The sequence below is a fragment of the Fusarium solani genome (assembly GCF_023522795.1).
Source record: "Fusarium solani strain SB1 chromosome Unknown bctg00000006, whole genome shotgun sequence".
In the NCBI taxonomy this organism is placed as follows: domain Eukaryota; kingdom Fungi; phylum Ascomycota; class Sordariomycetes; order Hypocreales; family Nectriaceae; genus Fusarium; species Fusarium solani.
In genome coordinates this window covers 1,016,586-1,038,619 of record NW_027072151.1, presented here as the reverse complement: position 1 = coordinate 1,038,619, position 22,034 = coordinate 1,016,586, and the positions used below count along the sequence as shown (strand labels likewise).

The window sequence follows — 22,034 nt, the reverse complement described above, 5'->3', positions numbered from 1 at the left end:
TGGATGATGCTCAGCTCGAGACTCGAACAACGTCGAATAATTATTAATTAATTTCTCAAACGGTGTAAAGCCTAATCAATCTCTAACAGAACCCCTCACTCTTTAATTCGCCCCCAGGGCAGCTTGCGAACTTTCCGTGCTCAGCCCCAAGGCAAAATGCCTGGCCATGTCGCGGCTCAACTTGCACTGCCACTCTGTGACATCCATGGCTGACCTCCACCATGAATGGCGAACGACACGAATCTTGATCAACAAATTGTGAGCATCACATCAAACACACCTATTTCGCCCGCGGAGCAACATGAAACCGCTCCATTATTGCCTCCGGAAACCTTGCCGTCGATCGCTAGACCCCAAAGAGAACCATTTGGGCGAGGCTAAGAATAGACCAGGGTCTAGTCGGATCCCGCCGGACACACGTTCTGGGGCCATTTACGAGGCAGTTACGCGTATGCTGGCGCAACCTCTGCAAATTTGAACAGTCTCGGTTATCGACAGCGAACTTTTGTAGTCGGTTACACTCGTTTAGCTGTTAAATAGATGCCTAGATGGAAGCTCGTATCCTTCGGTTCGCTTCAAGAGCGAAGGATTCTAGTATTGGCTTTGTCATTGGAGACTGACTGATCCTTTGATACGGGGTTGAGCACCTAGTCCGCCCCAGCAATTCTTGTCCTGACGGGTACCCTATAACAGCAACCGTTTCGCGGATTTTACGAGAAACCCAACCTCGATGGATACTGTAATTGTCAGATGATGGCTGGGGACATCTTGGCAAAGGAAGAAATATCTTTTCGCTCTTACTCAATAAACGTCGTCACGTTGGCCGTTGTCCTCCATTTGTCTAATCACAAGGGTTGCTTTGTGCTCCGACTTGCCTAACAAGCATTTCTTCAGCATCGACTAACACAACCAAGTTTGAATGGCTTTATGTAAAATGATTTCCCCCACCAGAAGTATACATTTGCAGCCTATCATGTCTCCAGAAATAGGTGGCATTGAGTACTTACTTTGCTCTATCGTAGATGGGCAGATTTCTCACCTCAGTCACATGTTGCGGGACGAGATCCATTTGACACCCTGTAACTTCAGCGATATCCGCGTATCGACCATCCTCAGCATATCCTCAATACTATCCTCGAATAACGAGCGTGTTGCAAAGCCACAATGGAGCCATGTTAGCGGACTCACTGACGCGACTTGAAGGGCCTGGTGGCATGTTCTGTTTCTACATCTCTATCAAGATATCGTTCCCATCCATTATATACGGATCACCCCAGTCGTCTGCTTCAGGATTGATATTGTCAGCATTCAAACTGGATTCCTAGATCTCTGTCAGCACCTACAATTATTCATCACTAAAGCCATTCCTCTCCATATATCCAACCTCAACAATCCCAAAAACAAGACCTCATACTCAAACAAGAAGCTCAATGCCGTACTTCCGCCTCCGAAACCGCCTTGCATGACGTGCCTGTCTTTGATTGCTAAGCAGAAACACCAGACGATTGGGTTTTTACCCCGCCATCATGGAACCTATCCGACCCCGCCAGGGCGTGGATACCCGTCGCCGTTATCGTGAAGACCGTCTCAAGCCGATTCTCTTCCGACTTGTTCTCAACTCCTTTGAGGATTCTTCATACATAGGTAATGGCCCAGTCGCTCGCCTCACCACTTCGCCGCTCACTTCTCAGGCCTTCGTCACTCTCAGTCGCAAGACATCTCATTCCCGTGCAGCGCATCGCCCGAGTCGCTTCCCACCTGTCCACCGTCAAGATGGCTCCCATTCCTCCTACGATGAAGGCCGTTCAGATCAACAAGAATGGCGGTACCGAGGTCCTTGAGTACAACGACGTCCCTGTGCCCAAGGTCGGTGAGGGTCAGCTACTCGTTCGCAATTCCATTGCCGGCCTCAACTACATCGATACTTATTTCCGTACCGGCTTGTACAAGGCGCCGCATTTCCCTCTAACTCTTGGACGCGAGGCTGCTGGTACGGTCGTTGACTCGCATTCTTCCGTGTCCAACTTCCCTTCTGGAGCTCGTGTGGTCTTTATGGGCACCGTCGGCGCGTATGCCGAGTACAGCGTCGTCAACGCCGCGGATGCCATCATCATCCCCGATGAGATCTCAAACGAGCAGGCTGTAGCTGCGTACCTTCAGGGTCTGACTGCCTGGACCTTTATCCGTGAGGCTGGTGAGGTCAAGGCCGGCCAATGGGTCCTCGTCCACGCCGCTTCCGGTGGTGTTGGTACTCTGCTCGTCCAGCTGCTGCGCGCGGTTGGCGCAAAGACCATTGGCACAGCGAGCTCGGAGGAGAAGCTCGCGTTGGCCAAGAAGAATGGTGCTGAGTATACCGTCAACTCGCACGACGATGTGGTGGCCAAGGTCAAGGAGATCACCGGTGGTCATGGTGTTGATGTCATCTTTGACGGTGTTGGCAAGGCCACCTTTGACGCTGATCTGGAAATGATTGCGCCCAAGGGCAGTCTTATCTCCTTCGGAAATGCCGTAAGTTGAACCCTTCGCCCTGGAGTTCGCGACTAACAATACAGTCTGGCGCCGTGGACCCCGTCAACATCCTCCGCCTCACCCCCAAGTGCGTTCGACTGATGCGGCCTGTCGTCAATGTCTACGTATCGCCGAGAGCTAGTCTGGAGAAGTACACCACCGAGCTCTTTGACATGCTCAAGTCCAAGAAGCTGGAGGTTGCGATCCACGATGTGTATCCCCTCAAGGAGGTTGCGCGGGCGCACCAGGACATCGAAAGCCGCAAGACGACGGGCAAGCTGCTCATAAAATGTGATTAAATCTAGCCTTGCTCCTTTTCTTTGAACGCGCTACAAGTCTAAATGCTATGGATGGCTCAACCATTTAATCCAAAAACATGTACCACCGGAATTATTAGACCCAAGTTGCGAGAAGGCCTGCTCGCAGACGTGACCTATATCATCACATCGCTTTAAGCCTTGGCCTTGATAGCATCAAGCAGCTCCGCAGGAGGATCTTGTCTGTAACCCTGGGGGTTGTTCTTAACCCAGCGCCAGAGGTCGTCGCAAGCCTCCTCCATGGTGAGCTCTGTCTTCCAGTTGAGCTCCTTGTTGGCCAGAGAGGGGTTCGCGGTAAGGTCGAGGACATCACCCTGTCGTCGGGGGTTGACCTGGTAGGGGAGGTCACGGCCAACGACCTTGCTGAAGGCCTTGATAATCTCAAAGACTGTGCTGCCGCGGCCGGATCCCAGGTTCCATGCCTTGACACCGGGCTGGTTCTCACGGAGGTAGTTGAGAGCGACGAGGTGACCGCGGGCAAGGTCGACAACGTGGATGTAGTCGCGGATGGCGGTGCCGTCTCGGGAGGCGTAGTCTAACCCATGTTAGGAATTGAGCGAAAAGGAGGCTGTGCCTGACTAGGAAACTTACCGTCGCCGAATACCAACAGCTTTTCGCGCTCACCGGTCGCGACCTTTCCAAGAAGGGGCAGAAGGTTGTAAGGAACGCCCTGGGGATCCTCGCCCATGATGCCGCTGGGGTGGGCACCGCAGGGGTTGAAGTATCGCAGGAGGGCACCGTTCCATTGCTTGTACTCCTTGCCGGCCTTCTCGAGGTTGTTGCGCTGAGCGTTGATAAAGTCGGTGATAACGTCCTCAATCATGGACTTGGTGCGGCCGTAGGTGTTGGTAGGACCGATGGGGCAATGCTCGGGGATGGGGATCATGTTGGGGAAGCGGGTGGCATCGCCGTAGACGGTGGCGGAGGAGGAGAAGACGATGTTGTTGACGTTGTTGCGCTCCATGGCGCGGAGAAGAGCGATGCTGCCGCCGACATTGACACGGTAGTACTCGAGGGGAATCTCGCCGGACTCGCCGACAGCCTGCGGATGGTGTTAACGGGCGTCAAGGCCGGGGCGGTCGCCTGGACCTGAGGACAGCAGACAACTTGCCTTGAGAGCAGCAAAGTGAATCACACTGTCAATGGCAGGGTGCTTCTGAAAGACCTCATCGAGGGCCTTCTCGTCGGTCACGTCGAGCTTGTAGAAGGCAGGACGGCGGCCGGCCAGCAGCTCGATGCGGTCGAGGGCAACCTCGGACGAGTTGTAGAGGGAGTCGACAATGACAACATCGTAACCGTGCTCAAGCAGGGCAAGAGAGGTAAAGGAGCCAATGTAGCCAGTGCCACTGCAAGATGGAAGAATGAGGTGGTTAGCAATGGGCTGTTTCTTTGAGACGACAACGCGCGGCAGCGTCTGAGGGGTATCAGATTGCGACGAGGACAAAGACAGAGTCGAGAAGGGCGCAAAACGGGGCGCAAGGGTCGCAAGGGAGGGGGATTGTGGCGTACCCAGTAACGAGAACTGTTCCAACAGGCATTGTCGATTTCTTTGTTATGAGCGATGGGAGAGAGTTTGCGGTGAGGACGGGAAGAATCGATGCGCGAAGCGGCGGGGTTTAAGGCAAGGAGGTGAGGGAGATGGCGGGGCACTTTTTTTGAGGGAAGAGGGCGATGGGGGGTATGGAGACCAGGGTAGGGGGTGGCGGGTCCAACAAAGAGATGGATGTGGTGAGATTATTATGGGTGCTTGTTGAGGCGGCGAGTCGTGGTATTAATGGATATGGATATTAATACGGGGTTGGCGAGGAGATGGGAAGGACAGAGAACGATTCAGAAAATGGCCAGGGGCACTCTGCCTCATTATCTTGCAACTCTGTTTACACGAGCGTCAGAGCAACGCTTTGATTGCTTGAACGGAGAAAGCCAGTCAGAGATGACGATTCTGGGTTTGAGGGTGGCGGGGCACCGTTGCCAAGCAGGGGGAGGGTTCATGATGAGGGATGGACGGACGTTAGCTTCTACGGTGGTATTACCCGGGTTCTCTCTGTTGGCCCGGCTATGAGAGGAGAGTTTGTAGCTTCTATAGATGGCTAGTAGTAATTAATACGAGAACCTGAATCTGGTGGCTGACATGAGACTTGAATGAATTCCGCCGAGTACAGTAACACAACTTGACGCCGAGTGGACTGGTTATGCCGTCACTTAGCACATCATGTTATGAGCTGCTCGACTGCACGTTTCCGAACATTGGCTGTGGTGGCTGTATCTTTTTGCCCAACAGATCCATTGCTTGCACAATTCTAACAAACAATTCTCTTTACCTGCATCGCAAGCCGTCATGTCCTTCTCATGGTCCCCAACACTTGGCGGCCATTTTGGCGGCCCTCACTTCACATCGCCTAAACACGTGATCACGCCAGCCTCTCGATTCGGGGCGCCTAATCCTCGGCGCGCATCGCGTCTCCGGGCGCATTCACCTCAACACCTTCACAGACGATCACGAATATAACGACGAAGAAAAAAAAAGAGGCGACGATATTTTGAATCATTTTCGGATTCAGGAAAGTGGTTTTTTTCATTCTCCATCTTGCAAGTTTCGGACCCCCCGAGTCGCGCACCCTCACCGCATTGTGAGAATTTCCAAGTCGACCCGCCACCACCAACATGATGATTTCTTTGTTGTGACTTGCGCGTAGCTGAACTTCAAGATTGGCCAGCCCAAGCTGGCGCACTGAAAGACCGTCTTTGTCTGGCAGGACCGGGATGGGAACGGACCCGTAGTCGGTCACCTGCATACACATTGTGTTGCGTTTTCGGCAATCCACCTTTCTCATGGTTGCTATTCTCATCTCATAGCACAAAGAACGACGACACCCCTTGCGTGGACTGCCTTTACACGAGGATAACGGCAGGCACCTGTTCATGACACAAAAGGGCCTCAATCCTTTCACATCAAGTCCATCTCGTTGTTCAATCCCTTGTTCATCTCAACCTCGACCAAAGATCACATCCTGTCTCAGTCATGCCTCCCAGAGCAGCCGCCGGTAGACGTCACCGGTTCACCAGCCGGGAACCGGAGCAGCCATCCACACACGAGTCGCCAAACGCCCTGATACGACCTCAGCTGCCGCCGCTGCAAGGTACTCCGAGCTCTCGGAGACAGTACACCTATGGCTCTGGTGTTGAGCCGCCGCCCAGGGTGAGCGCTGGCTTTCAGCGGATGGACCTGAGCACCGCTGTCAACCAGGCCCTCTCCAAGCGTGATGACACTGATGTGTTTGTGCGACCACCAAAACCTCGGGCAACTGCAACCGCGGAAGATGAGGAGACTTCTCGTGATGGTGAGTATTGTTGTGAAAACCTGGTCTAGCATTTCTAACGTGCATCAGATGGAAATCGGCTAAGCGCTGCGAATCTCCCTCGGGGAACTGTCGCTGGTAGTGACGCCGACAGCCTGCGCAGTTTTGGTATGGAAAGTGACTACTACGAAGATGCGACGATAGGATCTGCACCTACTTCAACCCCAGGTCCCCAAACACGACAGCGCACCTCTAAGACAGCTACCCGGACACAAAAAGATGCGCCTGAGGAACGTGTATCACAGCCTGCACACACCGGGAGACTGCGACCGATTTACCAGTCTTCAGATGAAGACGAAGAAGAGGAGGATCCAAGAACCACGCGTGTTGTTGTCGATCATAGAAAGAAGATCAACACGCCAGCCCCCAATAGAACGCGCCAGACAAGGTCAAACCAATTGCCAGCGCGAAATGCTCCTCAGGAAGAAGACCAGGAAGAGGAGAGCGTGGATGAGGAAGAAACCGGTTCAGAGCCAGAAGCGGAATTGCTAGGCGTGCATAGGGTGACCGCCGATCGTCGACCAAGGCAGGAATCCGAGGAGACATCTGAGCAATCGAAGGGAACCTTTCGAAAGAGACCACAGAATCGGTCAGACAAAGGGGGGCTCTTTGCACAAGCCGACAAGATCAACAAGAGGGTCACCTCGTTCGATAAGGCCAACGAGATTCCAGTTGATCCGTGGGAGCGTGACTTTCTAATCCAGCAAGAGATTCGCGAAGTCGAAGACCAAGTCGCTCGTGAGCGAGCAGAGAGAGAAATTCGGACCCGGTCAATCGTTCAACGCGAGACATGGAAGCAGTGGTTCCAGCAACAAATCGCTTGGGTGCTCACGCTCTGGCCTTTCCGCCTATTTAGGGGACAGCGAAACGACTTTGACGACTTGGACGACGACGAGGAGCATCATAATGCTGGCCCTGTGGAATGGTGGCGGCTCCTGCATCCCATGACGTACTTTCGAAGCTTGGAATGGTTGTCTGAAAAGTTGACGGATTACATCCTCAACTTTATTGACAGAGTATCTGGAGTCCAACTTCGAGGCTCCCAGACGGGCTTGACTATGTACTGGACCATGCTTTCTTTTCTTGCTTTGTTGATCGGCGGCGCCGTTATACATATGGGAATGGGAATGGGAACATCTGTGCCGTCAGTACCAAGCTTCCCGGATCTGGGATCGTCCGACACCCTTCATTGGCCCAGTCCTTCTGGCTTCCTTGAGAGAATTGGAAACATGATTCCGTCAATGCCCTCCTGGGGCACGGATGAGGGACCCGATATTTGGGCTGACCCAGAAGAGCGCGGATCCGGATCCTTTGATAAGTTCTTGGATTCTTACAAGAAGGCAGTCGGCTCTTTGAAAGACAAGGGAAACCTCCACGAGCAAGCCATCAAGAAGCTGGAGGCGATAGTCCCTCACATCGTCCACATGGACGTCAAGGGCGGGAAACCCGTCATCTCGCAGGAGTTTTGGCACGCTCTCCGGGATCTCTTGAAGGCGGACGGCAGTTTCTTGAATTTCGACAAGAAGAATGGCAGCCTTGAGCTTTCTTCTGACGGGCAGTGGCAGGCACTCCTTGCTCGGCTCACCAAGGACCCTTGGTTTACGTCAACCATCAACAACAGCGCCACGGGGGCTGCTGAACAGGTGGAGGGGAAACTTTCTGGGTGGTGGGATCGATGGATTAAGAACAACGACAACAAGATTCAGGAGCTTCTGAACACGGCAATGGATAAGAGACAGTCTGCTGGTTCGGAGCGTGAATTCGACGAACGACTCACCAAGATTGTCAATGAGCAGCTCAAGGAGAAGAATCAAGCCGTCGTCACCCGCGAGCAGTTTCTCAAGCAAGTCGAGAGCGAGTTTACCAAGCATCGGAAGCAGATCGCTGCTGAGATGACGGAGCTTAGGACAAAGATGGATGAGCGCGTCAAGGAGATGATTCGCGCAGCAACCTTTAATGCACCGAAGCAGGTCACCAAGACTGAGATCTCCAACCTTGTCCATGAGATCGTCAAGAAGGCCCTGGCCGACTTGAGTCTCCAGGCCACGGCCAAGGGAAAGATCAAGGTTAATTGGGATGCCGTGCTCAAGAACCAGGTCAACTTTTTTGGAGTAGGCTCTGGTGCTACTATTGACACGAGACGCACGACACCGGTTTGGGATCCGTGGAATAAGGGCGTTGCTTCTGACGAGGCCTACGAGAAGGGTATCCTTGGAGTTAACCCCTTACCTCCCATCGCAGCACTTCACCCCTGGCAGGATGAAGGAGACTGTTACTGCGCTGCTCGTACTGTCAACCATCGCGGTAACGCCCACAGCGCCTCAATCGCCGTTCATCTCGCCCACCTCATGATCCCTCAGCAAGTCGTCATCGAACACATCCTCCCCGGGGCAACCACAGATCCGGAGGCTCGTCCCCGCCATATCGAAGTCTGGGCCAGAATCGAAGCCGACGAGCGTGAAAAGGTTCGCGACTTTTCACAGACGCACTTCCCTGACAACAAAGAAGACTGGGACTTTACCCCTCCCAGCTTTGAGGATTCGTTTGTAAAGATTAGCCAGTTCGTCTACGAGAGCGATGAGCTGCACAACGGCGTGCACATCCACCACCTCAGCCCGGAACTCGAAGACCTGGGTGCCATGACGGACCACGTTATTATTCGTGCTGTGAGCAACTATGGTGCCAAGACACATACTTGCTTTTACAGGGTGAGGCTGTTTGGGAGGCGAGCAGACGAGTAAGGGGAGATCTTTGCTTGTTTCCTTTTTTTGGGGGGGTTATATATGCGTTTGGTACCTTTTTGTCGGCATTGCTGAGCGCGGAGCTGGATGGTATGAATGGATAGGTTTTGATGAATAGTATTGATGATTGCTTTTTTTGACCTCGAATATTGCTGTGACTGAATGTCGTAGAATTATCTTGTCTTTCTCTCTAAAGAAACCACTACAACAACACGCACAACAGAGATGAATACACGCCCATGAAAAACAACCTTGTGCATTGTATAATCTGCAACTTTTGTCTATCCGTAAACACAAGGCTCCAAAGGGTATCGAACCTATCTCGTCCTTCTTCAACCATCCAGCAGCCCAGTAGCAAGGGCCTCCAGATCCTCGAGCGTCTCCGGCTCCTGATCCATCTCGATGACCTTGCCCTTGCCCTTCTTCCTGCTCTTCTTGTCCTCGTCCTCGGAATCGTCCTCGAACCACTTCTTGGCCCGCTTCCTCGGTGGTTCCCTCTCCTCCTCTTCCGACGACGAATCTTGTCCAGCGATGGGCAGAGACCGCATGAATTCCAGAGGATCCTCTCCGTCGTCGACAGCTTGTAGCATAGGCGCATCCTCGTCGTCGACAAAGCCCATACGCTCCGCCCTCTCCGCAGCCTTCCTCTTCTCCTTCTTCTCGCGGCGCTTCTGCTTGGCAAGAGCCTTGTCGTCGACATCCGCCTCCTTGACCCTCGTAGCCTCGTCCTCGACAAACTTGCGCCTCTGCTCCTCCGCGGGACCCTCCTGGCGGAAGTCGTCCTCGTCCTGCAGCTCGTACACGGCGTGGGCGTTGCCCTCTTCGTCGAAGACGAGCTTGGTTGAGTTGCCCTTGAACTTGGCCATCTTCTTTTTCGACTTGAGGGCCTTTTCGCGGCGCTTCGAGTCTACGATGAAGGGCTCTTCGCCGCCTAGACCTTCAATAATCTTTGCTGTGCTCTTGTATGCGTCCTTGGAAGCCTCGTCAAGATCATCATCCCTGAGAACTCTCTTCACCGACAAGAAATCGCCATCATCATCCTCGCCCTTCTTGTCGTCTCCATCAATGACAAGTTTCGTGTAGTGACTTGACAAGACGTCCTGGTTCGTTCGCTCAAACATCCGATCATACTTTGTCCGCACCTCGTTCTTCTTGCTCTTCTTCTTACCATCCAAATCCTCGTCAGACTCGGAGTCACTCGACATGCCCGCGCGAGGGGCATTCTTTATCCGCTTGATGTCGTCGCCCTTCTGGAATTTGATCTGTGGCGTTCCAGGAAGACCCAGACTAGCAGCGAAGCCGTCGAGGTCGAGCTTGTCAAACTTGAAGACCTCCTTGTCCTTTTGTATGTAGACGGATCGGGCGTAACTGATAAAGGCCTTTTGACCGAGGTACTTGAGGTCAGGGTTCTGGAAGCACATGCTTTGCAGGTGGTCCTTGATGTTCTTCTTCTTCTTCTCCTTGACGTTTACCCTTTGTATGGGGATCTTCTTTTGCTCCAGTTTCTTGAGCATGCCAGGCTCCTCGCTCGGGTCTAGGAATAGCACAGCTCGACCATTGCTCTGGTACCGAGCTGTTCGGCCAACTCGGTGGATGTATGTGTCGACGTCTTCAGGGCAATCAGCCTGGATAACCCAGTCAACGGCAGGGAAATCAATTCCTCGCGCAACGACATCGGTAGCAAACAGACACGAGTGCTTGGCGGCGGTGAATCTTGACGTAATCTCCATTCGAGCAATCTGCTTTTGCCTGCCGTGGAGATGGAGTAGAGGAATACCAGGTTGGAGATGACGGAAACTCTCGTACACGAATCGGACTTGTTTTCCAGAACTCAAGAACACAATGATCTTGCTCTTGAGGTTGGCCTTGATGAAACCATACAATGTGTCGAGCTTCTCGGTCAGAGGAGTAACAATGTAATGTTGCTGAAGGTTCGTAGGGGTCGCGCTCGCTGCGGCTTCGTGAACAGAGACGTATTCGGGGTCCTTGAGGCTGAGTCGCGCAAGATCAGACACCTTCTTGCTCTGCGTCGCACTGAACATGAGAGTCTGTCGCGACTTGGGAAGATGCTCGACCAGGGCGTCAACAGCCGACTGGAAGCCCATGTCCATGATGCGATCCGCCTCGTCGAGCACCAGGATCTGGAGGTTGTTTGCGTCGAAACCGGCCGTCTGGTCGAGGTGCTGTAGCATGCGGCCGGGCGTGCAGACGAGGATGTTCATGCGGTCCAATCGCTCTGCCTCCTCCTTGAGGCTCTTTCCGCCAATGACCAAGCCTGCCGAAAAGACGTGGTTCCGACCAACCTTGCGGAGGACTTCAAAGATCTGGACGGCGAGTTCGCGGGTGGGGGAGAGGATGAGGGCCCCGAGACCATCGTACTCGGTCCATTGCGCGCGGTAAAGCTTTTCGAGGACGGGAATCAGGAAAGCGAGGGTCTTTCCGCTGCCCGTCTTGGCGGCTCCGAGGACGTCGTTGCCCTTGAGGGCGAGGGGAATGGCTTGAGCTTGGACGTCGGTCAGAACCTGGAAGTGCGAGGCCTCGAGGCCTGAGGCGGTCGGTACGGAGAGGGGAGATGTGAGAAGTTCTTGATGGCATCCGACTTGGGGTCCTAACGAACCTGTTAGCAAAGGCTCAAAACGTCAACATGAGGGCATCGCAAAGACATACCAAGTCAATCACCCTCTGCTCCAGCTGCTGAAGATCCTCCTGCTCCCTCTTGCGCTTCTGCTGTCGCTGCTCAGTACGACCATTCTTGTGGACCTTGGCCGCGCGGCCGGAATTTCGCGCGCTAGGAGCCATTCGTAGAGAGTGGCTGAAGATATCGAGGGAAGAGGATGGGGATTCTCAACCTTCAAAATCTGGAGTCGCGAGCGAGAGTCTCTGTCGCTGGAAATTTTTTGGAAAATGGGCGGCGCTTCGGGAGGCCGATGACCGATGGCCCCACTTGGTGGGTACGTACCGCCTGAGGTGCAGGGATTGACAACATTGAAGTCAAGCTTAATGACCATCACTTTACAGAGTATTGAAAGGATAATTCGTGGACACAAATATTTAGCTACTGCTATTACAATTGATAAAGCCTCGTGGATTCATTCAGGGGCTCTTCGTGGGAGTACATCAGGTGCTGCGCATGCTCGATGGCTGGGGCATCTTGAGTAGCAGGACGGGAGAACATGCAAATGTGCAAATGTGCAAAGAAATCGAAGCAATTGAAGTGTATAAATACAATGATTCCCAGCTCGAGCCTGTATCCCGACGCTACCGATAGATCCAACACCGTTAGCAAGTACAGCAGCAACTGGTATAAGTAAAAATACAAGGTCCTAGTGCCCTTGCGCCCCGTGAACAACCCAAACCATGTCTATCCGCAGACTTATATCATAAAATCACGTCAGCAATAGATCCCGCACAATCATTCCGTACTCAGTTCTTTCGTGCCATCTTGATCGAGTCTGCGCCGGTCTCGACCACACGGTAGCCGTCTGCATCGCCCTCGCCGCTGGCAGCCTTGGCATAGGCCTCTTCACTCCGATCGCACAGCACGTTCAAGTCTGACTCGCTCAACACCTCCTCTCCGCCAGAGACCTTGTAGACTTCACCGTCTTTGAGGAGTAGCGCCCGGAGGGATTCGGGGTCGAGGTCCTCACGGAGGTCCATCTTCTGGCCCATTGTCTTGAAGCCACCCTTCTTGATAACCAGCTTCTCGAGACGTCGCTTCGCATCAGCAGAAAGAAGGAGAGACTCCTCGACCGTATCCTTGGTTGCGAGACGGAATACAATGACAGGACGGGTCTGTCCAATGCGATGACAACGATCTTGGGCTTGAAGATCTTGCTGTGGGTTGAAGTCTGAGTCAAACAAGATCACAGTGTCCGCAGACGCCAAGTTGATGCCCTGTCCGCCAGCGCGAGTGGACAAAAGGAAGACCTTGTACTCTGGATCGGTATTGAAGTCCGCAATCTGGGTCCGGCGACTTTCTTGCGAAACTGAGCCGTCAATCCGACAAACGTTCCAGCCACGCAACTCGCGACAATAATCCTCAAGGATGTCAAGTTGAGTCGTAAACTGCGAGAAGATGAGAACCTTGTGGTCATCCTGGAACAGCCGGGGCAAAAGGCGGTCCAAGAGGAGCATCTTTCCAGATGCTGTAACGATTGAATCATCCACGGGAAGGTCCGTCGATGCGTTCCATGGGCTGTAGAAGTTGTGTGGCGAGTTACACACAAGACGGAGTTGAGCCAAGGGGTTGCCCAGCTTCTTTTGAGCAATTTGTTTTTCTACTCAGGTTAGCACTGGTCAAATCTTGGTAGCAATGGACTTACTGGCAAGCTCAAGTGTCTGGGCGCGTTCCATCTCTTCGGGTGTCAAGGACGTCTCGGCGCTGTTGTCAACATCTTCAGGAACCATCTCTTTAGCAAGCTTGGCCTCAAACTCGTCGTCCGACATCGCCTCCTCATCAGAGCCAGCGTCCTTGTATGTTCGCGTCTTTCGAGGCCTTCTACGCAAGCTGACTGGTGTTGACTGGCGACTCGATTTGGCGCTTTTGGCCTCCGACTTGATGGAAGTTGGAGGAGATTTTCTCTTGCTGGCGGAAGAGGTGGTGGGTGATGCTGTATCAGGTATTGGGTTCTTACGTGGGCGACCCCGGCCACGCTTCGGCATCATCATCGCAAAGGCGTTGTTAACGACTGGCGGCGCTGGTTTGTCCTCTACCCGCTTCTTAACGGGGCTCTCACGAATCGGGAGTGACGTGGTTTTGGGCGCCGGCCTGCTCCTAGATCGCGATGTTCCTCGACTGGGCTTTGTCGACGAAGGAGTGGTACTAATCTTCTCCATGACCTTGTCCTCAAGGTACTTTCTCGTGTCAATCTTCTTGTTAGTCAAGACGTTGTAGAGATCGGTTTGCTCCTTGGTCATGGGCGCAAAGAGGACATACTCCCGCTTCTTGGGGAGGTACGCCGCGACATCCTGCTTGATACGTCGCAAGAGCATCGGCTGAAGAATCAGGTGAATCTTCTTGACAAGGTCTTGCTTCTTCTGGTCGGCAATGAACTCTTCAGTGCCGCGCTCATCTTCCAAATCGGAAAAGTCAAACCACGACTCAAACGCTTCCCAGTCGGTGAAGATAGTGGGAAGAAGAAAGTGAAGCAACGACCACAACTCCTTCAGGTTGTTCTGGAGCGGTGTGCCCGTGATGAGGAGACGGGTAGCTGAGGAGAACTGACGGAGCTGCTGAAATAGCTTCGCTTCGGCATTCTTCATTCGGTGACCTTCATCCTGGAGGCGTGTGAGTATGAGCATAGACCGCGATGACAGGGATGACTCACGATGATGATGAATTCCCAGCTGATCCTAGAGAGGTTGTGTTGGTCTCTGAGAACCATCTCGTAAGACGTGCAGACAACTGGGAACTTCTCCGTCGGGCGACCACTCTTAAGGTGTCGCATCATCTTCGTCTTGAAGATCTCCTCTCTCTGCTCTTTGTTGCCGTGGTACATGACCACGGGAATCGAGGGCGTCCACTTGTGAAACTCGTCCATCCAGTTGGAAAGTGTGCTCAAAGGAGCGACAATCAAGTGAGGGCCGAGATAGTTCTCTTGCTCCCTCAGCAACGCGATCAAAGAGATCGTCTGCACAGTTTTGCCTGTGACGAGTTAGTTCTGATGGATCGTCACAACCACGAGTACTTACCAAGACCCATCTCATCGGCGAGAATACCACTCATGCCTTGCGAACAAATCTCATACATCCATGTGAGACCCTCAAGTTGGTAGTCGCGCATGGTGCCGCCAACCATACACTTTGGCTGCTCAGCCATCTCCAAGTTGTGTTCACCCAGAGTCTTGCCGTCAAGACTGCTGCCGACACGTCCAAGCACTTGTGTCTTTTTGGTGAGAATATCACTAAAGGCGGCGCTCTTGGCCAACAAGTCATCGAGCTCTCTCGCCTTAATCTCTCGCTCGGCCTTGGTCTCTGCTTTCTTCTTCCTACGTTTCTTGAGCAGAGCCTGGCGTCGCTTTTCTTCAATTTTCTCATTCTCTTCTCGCGCAGCCTCTTCTTCCTTCAAGAGCGCATCGTCGATCCCATCCTCGAGCTTCATGGTGGATTTTGGCGACTCGGGCGGTGGCGGGGAACTCGGAACGCTCGTGGGCAGGCGGGACGTGGACCGAACGGAGGTCGTGGCCTCTGACGGAGATCTCGGTGTTGTCATGATTGGAAAAGACTTGTCAGAGAGACAAGAATGGAGGGAAAAGATGAGAAAACGAAAAAGGTTCAGAGTTCGAAAGCTCAGGGGCTTGGAGTTTCTGCCTGTCGATCGCCACTAGTGAGGTTTTCGGCGATGATGTCTTGGACTCTGCTCCTCGGATCGGTGGATGAGAAAAGAGGGGGAATTAAGAAATGTGGTAACCCGAACAAGAGTCTATAGAAAGTGAAATACGCTAATTAGCAGTCAAAACTCCAACAATTGACCGTGAGCGCTTCCAATCGATCGTTTGTTTGCGCAAAGGCCGTTGACAGGGGGAATCGCCAGGGCAGGGTCAAACGAAGGGCGTGGCGCGTTAAGCCGTGACGCACCGCGACGCGAGAAGGTAGCGCAGTCACGGGTTAGCGCGAGGAACAGACTTTTCAGCCACACTCCCCTCCTGAGTCAGCCACAGAGAAAGCCCCTCCAAGTGCCCCTCCCCCACCATGAAAATTATCGGGAGACCTGAACAGTCACTCCGATACTTGAAAGAATCATCCTCTCGTCCCGTTGTTACTTGGAACAATTCTCCTTCATTCAACCTCTGAGCGAAGCCAAAAAAGCTTCCTCTTCTCTCCAGACACACTGTTCTCCCTTCGCGTCCTCCGCACGGCTACCCGAAGCCTACCCCTCCGCTCGCTCACCACCTTCAGAATGGCATCCTTCGCCTCGCAGACCTACACTCCCACCGAGGAGGCCGAGATCCAGCAGTGGCTCACCACCTCGGAGCGCCTCAAGTCCAACGAGGACAAGTCCTCCATTCTCGAGACCCTCAACGACCACCTGTCTAGCCGCTCCACCCTCCTCGGCAGCAAGCCCTCCAAGGCCGATGTCGCCATCTACGAGACCCTCGCTCCCGTCGTTGCGAAGTGGACACCTGAGGAGCGAACCGGCGAGAAGGGACACCCTAACATTGTCCGCCACATCGACTTTGTCCAGAACTCGACTCTGTTCGGCCTCGAGGTCAAGGAGGAGGACAAGGTCAAGGTTGACCAGGACAACGTCCTCTACGTGAAGCCCCCTGTCGACGCCAAGGCCGAGAAGGAGAAGAAGAAGAAGGCTGCTGCTGCTGCCGCCGCCGGTGGTGAGGCTTCTCTCGTCGACCGTACCAAGGAGAAGGTCAAGGAGGTTGTTGAGGAGGCCAAGGAGAAGGTTGCTGGTGCCAAGCCCAAGAAGGAGAAGAAGGAGAAGGCCCCCAAGCAAAAGGCTGCTCCCGCTCCCGCTGCCCCTCTCTCCCCTGCCCTGATTGACCTCCGTGTCGGCCACATCCTCAAGGCCATCAACCACCCTGATGCCGACTCCCTCTACGTCTCCACCATTGCCGTCGGTGACCAACCCGGCAACGACGACTACGTCGAGTACGAGGGCCAGATCTGCCGAACCGTCTGCTCCGGTCTCAACGGTCTCATTCCCCTCGAGGAGATGCAGGGTCGCAAGGTCGTCGTCGTCTGCAACCTCAAGCCCGTCAAGATGCGAGGTATCAAGTCGTGCGCTATGGTTCTCGCCGCTTCCCCCAAGGTCAAGGAGGGTGAGGATGACCACAAGGGCCCCGTCGAGCTCGTCTCTCCTCCTGAGGGCGCCAAGGCCGGTGAGCGTGTCTGGTTCGAGGGTTGGGAGGGCAAGCCCGAGGGTGTGCTCAACCCCAAGAAGAAGATCTGGGAGACTTTCCAGCCCGGTTTCACCACCACCGACTCCCTTGAGGTTGCCTTTGATGCTGGTGTTGTGGAGCAGCTTGGCAAGACTGGTCAGGGCCGTCTTGTCACTGAGAGCGGTGGTGTCTGCACTGTTCCCAGCCTCAAGGATGCTGTTGTGCGATAAAGAGATGGATTACATAGAGATCTAGAGATAGATGAACCAAAAGAAGTAGACCGAGATAGAGTCTGCGTATTCACTCAAGACCAATGTTCTGTTCCATCTTAAAGATGACTTTCATAAATTCTGATCGCAAGGCACCTACATACTCGTCACTGAAACCCAACAGCACTCAATGAACTATGAAGCACTGTGACTTGATATACATCTTGATTGGATTGTCTGTTCATCCGGACGCCCTTGGTCCAGATCCATCAATATGTTCAACGGTAATATACAACGAGCAGCTCTCGGCCGCCTCATGCTTCTATCCATATACTTTTAGGTGTCGCTTAAAAGATCCCCCGCCTCTTCAAGAACGCCAGAATTCAACGCTACAATACCTCAAACACCTCATGCCCACTCTCCGTCATACATACGTGATGATACATGGCGTGATAAACCACCTCTCAGCACTCGACAGCTCAGCGATAACCATGCCCGAGTGCTAAGCAAGAGTCATAATGCTAACGCTCCGTCGAGAGTCAAGAGAAAAAGTACTTGCTCTCTCGCAACTGCGCCACGTCAAAGTCGCCCTGTTATCTATTAGCATTCAATGTCGACCAAGAAACACGGATTGAAGTTCGCCGTACCTTCTGGGGAAGTTCAGGGAACTTGAGCGGAAGCCAGACAGGAATGACCTTCTTGACTGTTTGCGCCGTGTGCTTCTTTGGCGTGACGATTTGATGCTCGAATGCCGTGGTTGAAAGGTTGTCCATGAGCGCTTGGGCAAAGTTGTTGCCGAGTGTGCTCACTTCCAACTCTTCTGTAGCTTCATCGAGTGCGCTGACTTCGCCCTCCGGAATATCCCCGAGACCCCCAATCTCTTGGGTTTCTTTCTGAATCTCGACGTCGACCTCAGCTGCAGCCATCTCCTCATATACTGAGGCAGGCGTGACAATCTTGCGGGCAGCCTCCACATCCCAAGGATTGCCAGAAAGAAGAAGGGTGTTGCGCTTGTGCTCAAGCAATAGCTCCTCCTTGTAGTTCATCCTGCCGTTCTTTCGTAGCTCCTTGATTTTCTTGGCGACGGGGCTGTCGGCATCGATGTTGGCCAGATACAACGCGCCCCTGTACCTTGCCTTGAACTCGGTGGCCAGGCGGCCGACAACGTCCTCCTCGTGAATTCGGATGAAAGCGTCCCGTAGAACCGTGTTCATAACGTCCACGTCTGCAGCATGGGTCCAGAACGAGTCGTGTACGGCGGCAAAGTTGAGGCCCAGCTCATCACACTTGAGCGCCGAGAGCAGCATGTGGCTGGCATCTAGCGAGTGGATGAAGTTGGGAGGGAATCCCTGAAGTTGCTTCCTCCTGTTCACGGGGTCCGTCTGGTCAAAGGCTGGGTATGAGATGGACTGCAGACAAGTGCGGATTTCCTTCATGGTCGACTTGCGGTATGGCTGCGCGACTGGCATGCGTAGAGGCGTGGTCCACACGACAGTGGATCGGAACTGGGCAGTCAACTCCTCGAGTTGATTCTTGGCTGCCTTCTTCGCCTTTGGCTTGTCGGATGGGTTCTGATACTCTTCCGCAATCTGGTCAAGCTGAGCCGGAGTCAGGGCTCGGCACACTCGACCACCACATTCACCAAGCCAGTACTGAATGTCATGAGCACCACGGAACATCGTTGCCAGGGCCATAAAGATGTGCTTGGCAATGTATGTTGCCACGACGAGATGAGGGATCCCAGTCTCCTTGTGGAGGTCAGGATATAGGGCATCGATTTGTCTGGCGACCTGCTTCTTGGCGCCTTCAAACGTGACTCCGTAAACGTTGGTCATGACAGTTTGCTTCACAACCTTGCGGGTGATCTTGTCCTTGCAAATCTCCGCAAGAGGTTCATTTTTCTCGGCTTCCTTGCCAATCGACTCCCTGACCAGATTGGCGACAGCCGAATAGACATCGGCTGGCCGGCTGCCTGGCATGAGGTTGACTTGTTGAGCACCCCACGTGTCACCACCTAGGGCCGCATAGTGCTGGAGACCGTTGCAGGTGCCATCTTGATGGACCGGCAGGTTTGACACAAACTTTGTAGGATCGGGGAGATCGTGAGCGGCCTTCAGTTCGAAGCAGGCAGCCAGACATTGCCAAGGGTCCTCGCCCTTCAGCCACCATCGACTCCCGTGGAGCGGGTTTGTGGCCGACTCGATGATCTTGTCAAGATTGTCTGTAGCAAAGGCCTCTCGTTCGTCAAAGCTGGCCTTGTCGAATCCGTAAACGTTGGCCATGTGGATCTTCAACCACCTGAGGCCAGTCTCGCCGAGCTCCTTGCCGTTTGCAAACTTGAGGAGAGATCGCATGTGGTCGGCTCCCATATGGTTAAGATAGGTTGGAAGAGGATAAGCACGACCTCGGTAGTCGACGTTGTGGGGAAAGTAGATGACCTGCTTGCGGAAGGCCCTTGCAATCTCGAGCTGGAGGTTCATGTAACATCTCTGGGAATGAAGAGCGGACCGGGTGTTTTCGACCGACTTGAGAGCGCGCATCCAAGTACGTCTAACAAGAGGATCAGGTGTCTCTGGCTCAGGGGGAGCCTCCAGTACGGGGTTAAGCGCCGGTATGTTGGCAATCTCATCGCCTGTGTTCCATGCCTCCACCATGACATCCAGGAGCTTGTCGTTGATCCTCCAGGGGGTCTTTCCTAGCACGTCCAATCCCTTGAATACTTGGTCCATGTCGCCTCGCTGGATGGCTGCCTTGGTGTATAGCTTTTGCTCGTCGTCTCCTGACTTGACACGGACCAGGGAGACTTTGCTCTGGAGGAAGCCACCAGTATGCATGCTCTTCCACGGCCGGGGCTCAGCGATCATAGGAAGATGCTTGGCGAGGAAATCGCCGACTGGTTCGCGCTTGAATTGCTCAACCAGGTATGGGTTCAAGGCCAATACACCAATCTTTTTACCCTTTCGCATCGCGTGCATATGTGAAAAGGCAGGCTGGACTTGACTAATCTTCTCCTTAGTCAACCGGTTCTGCTTGACCACGTTGACCTCGGCAGTCTCCATCAAGGACTTGACGAGAATAGATCCGATCCGAATCCTGATCGCAGTCGACCACACCTTTCTCGCGTCGCTATCATCATCAATCTCTGGGATTGGTTCGTGGGCATCGGCGATGATGGCTTTCTCGCTCGTCTCAACCTGCTCGTCGGGGTTTGCGGTATACTTGACCTTACGCAGACGTCGACGTTCCTTTGCAGCGTTATCGGCAACCTGGGCTCGGATGTCCTCCTGAGCCACCTTTGCAACATCGTTCACAAGGCGGATCATGGTGACACCCTTATCCAAGCCCATCACTGCACCACTGTTGAGCACAGCAAGAATGGAGACCGCAGCCAGTCGAGTAGGGTTGGCTGCGCGAAGGATGGGACCGTAAACGCAGCGTTCCAAGTCTTCCTCCGTCTTGGATGCCCTCTCCTCCGACTCTTCAACTTTGCTAATCTCCTGCCTCAATCGCTTCTCCATTTGCGTCAGCCAATTGTGTAGGGTGTCGCCGACATTGAAGTCGTCACTCTTGACGTTGAGAGAGGTGTTGATGCCCATCTTGTCCATCTTCTTCTTGGCATTTCGCCATTTCTCGATTGCAGCGTCGATGGAATCTCGCTCCAGACGCACTTGAAACTCTTGTTGCTCCTCAACCGACAGCTTGGAGATATCGACATCTTGGAGCTCATGCATGAGGGAGAGGGCGCTTTTGAGAGTATGCAGACCGTCTCCACGCTGAGGAGTGGGTCTGACCTCAGGGAAGGACTCGACCTGTCGTGCGTCCAACTCCTCTTCGAGACCCTCCTCTGCTGCAAAGTCCTGGTCCTCGGATACCATGGTCACATAGTCACTGTCCTCAGATTCAGGAGCGAAGCTGTAAGTAGGACATATCTCGGTGATGATGCCCAGATCTTGGTCGGTGAGGATGTCGGCCATGCTCAGCACGCGTAGACCAGCTTCGCCGGGAGCCATGCTCATGTATCGGTTGATGAGACGTTCGAGTCTTGTCCCCCGTTCGGAAAGAAGTGAAGTCTTGAGCATACACGCGATAGTCTCGGCGGTCTGCGGCATATCCTGATTGCGTATCTGGAGCTCGTACCATTTGTGGAGTTGTTCGGCTTGTTTTCGATCGGGATTCATTCGCATTTGGTCGAGGGATGCGCGAAGGTACTGGTTGTGGAGCATAATTCGATGTTCACCTGGCAAGACACCGGTCACGTTCATCCGCTTCAGGATGAGAGCAGCTCTCTCAAGTCTGCCCACATTGATGCAGGCATCAAAGACGGGTAGCATCTCCTCAGCCTCAGAAGGGATGCCTTTGACGTTCATCTTGCCAAATGGTCGGCGACTGGCTGGCTCCGGGAGGGTCAAAAACGATGAGGGGTCGAGGGGGCGGACTTCGGTAGGTGATGTCTGGAAGGGTTGCAGGCCCGAGCCAGCTAGCTGGTTGAGGTCGCCATAAGGAGAATTGCCAAACTTGAAGTCGTCAACAGCCGTGGCAAGACTCCTGCCGTGGATGGTCGCATGGTTCGACTCTGATCCTCGGCGCTTTCGGGGCTGGTATTGTTGTGTGACGACGCATCTTCTAAGGCTGGTCGTTTGGAGCGATGACAGTCCAATTGGTCGTGTTGGAGCAGCCCGCTGGGAGGCAATCGCCCTCCGAATCTGCCGGGCGAGCATTATGATTATGGTGAATAGGGCTGGTCGCAGTTCAGGGCGGCCTCGCTGTTGCCCATCGCATGAAGCAGAAAAGAGAAGTTCCCAAATTTTTCGCTTCAATCACAGCTAGTGGAGACGGGCAGGCGGGTGGCCACCGCTTAGTCAGGATCGGGATGTGATTGGTCGAACAGTGGAGCTTGAAAAAAGAATCAAGCGGGACCAAGCTAATACAGAGGCAGCACTCAGCTAGAGAGAGTATCTACCAGGTACGTAGAGATCATAAGAGTTGCAGAGATGAATTTGAGTAAGCATTCTATCTACTGTTTTGTATCCCCCAGGGTCTAATAGAAATTTGAGCGATGATTATCCAT

At 53.6% G+C, this 22,034-nt stretch overlaps 7 protein-coding genes across 7 annotated transcripts; 3 read left to right on the top strand and 4 right to left on the bottom strand.

The window, feature by feature from the left end:
• Positions 1 to 1,526: 1,526 nt before the first annotated feature.
• On the top strand, positions 1,527 to 2,807 carry MRS44_010036 (uncharacterized protein; the record flags this gene model as incomplete). Its single annotated transcript, XM_046278615.2, has 3 exons — positions 1,527 to 1,644; positions 1,709 to 2,508; positions 2,553 to 2,807. 3 exons carry the CDS (start codon positions 1,527 to 1,529, stop codon positions 2,805 to 2,807), a joined length of 1,173 nt encoding a protein of 390 aa, XP_046131524.2.
• A 152-nt stretch (positions 2,808 to 2,959) lies between these two features.
• Positions 2,960 to 4,363, bottom strand: MRS44_010035 (uncharacterized protein; the record flags this gene model as incomplete). Its single annotated transcript, XM_065619972.1, has 4 exons — positions 2,960 to 3,360; positions 3,417 to 3,867; positions 3,961 to 4,171; positions 4,335 to 4,363. 4 exons carry the CDS (start codon positions 4,361 to 4,363, stop codon positions 2,960 to 2,962), a joined length of 1,092 nt encoding a protein of 363 aa, XP_065476161.1.
• A 1,484-nt stretch (positions 4,364 to 5,847) lies between these two features.
• On the top strand, positions 5,848 to 8,925 carry MRS44_010034 (uncharacterized protein; the record flags this gene model as incomplete). Its single annotated transcript, XM_046269987.2, has 2 exons — positions 5,848 to 6,166; positions 6,215 to 8,925. The coding sequence occupies 2 exons, from the start codon at positions 5,848 to 5,850 to the stop codon at positions 8,923 to 8,925; spliced, it is 3,030 nt and encodes a 1,009-aa protein (XP_046131526.1).
• Positions 8,926 to 9,257: 332 nt separating this feature from the next.
• Positions 9,258 to 11,724, bottom strand: MRS44_010033 (uncharacterized protein; the record flags this gene model as incomplete). Its single annotated transcript, XM_065619971.1, has 2 exons — positions 9,258 to 11,542; positions 11,589 to 11,724. 2 exons carry the CDS (start codon positions 11,722 to 11,724, stop codon positions 9,258 to 9,260), a joined length of 2,421 nt encoding a protein of 806 aa, XP_065476160.1.
• Positions 11,725 to 12,348: 624 nt separating this feature from the next.
• MRS44_010032 (uncharacterized protein) lies at positions 12,349 to 15,136 on the bottom strand (the record flags this gene model as incomplete). The annotated part of the gene is made up of 4 exons (XM_046281294.2): positions 12,349 to 13,202; positions 13,248 to 14,202; positions 14,253 to 14,569; positions 14,617 to 15,136. The coding sequence occupies 4 exons, from the start codon at positions 15,134 to 15,136 to the stop codon at positions 12,349 to 12,351; spliced, it is 2,646 nt and encodes an 881-aa protein (XP_046131528.2).
• A 687-nt stretch (positions 15,137 to 15,823) lies between these two features.
• On the top strand, positions 15,824 to 16,987 carry MRS44_010031 (uncharacterized protein; the record flags this gene model as incomplete). Its single annotated transcript, XM_046276534.2, has 1 exon — positions 15,824 to 16,987. The coding sequence occupies one exon, from the start codon at positions 15,824 to 15,826 to the stop codon at positions 16,985 to 16,987; it is 1,164 nt and encodes a 387-aa protein (XP_046131529.1).
• Positions 16,988 to 17,505: 518 nt separating this feature from the next.
• On the bottom strand, positions 17,506 to 21,684 carry MRS44_010030 (uncharacterized protein; the record flags this gene model as incomplete). The annotated part of the gene is made up of 2 exons (XM_046276535.2): positions 17,506 to 17,556; positions 17,614 to 21,684. 2 exons carry the CDS (start codon positions 21,682 to 21,684, stop codon positions 17,506 to 17,508), a joined length of 4,122 nt encoding a protein of 1,373 aa, XP_046131530.2.
• Positions 21,685 to 22,034: the final 350 nt, after the last annotated feature.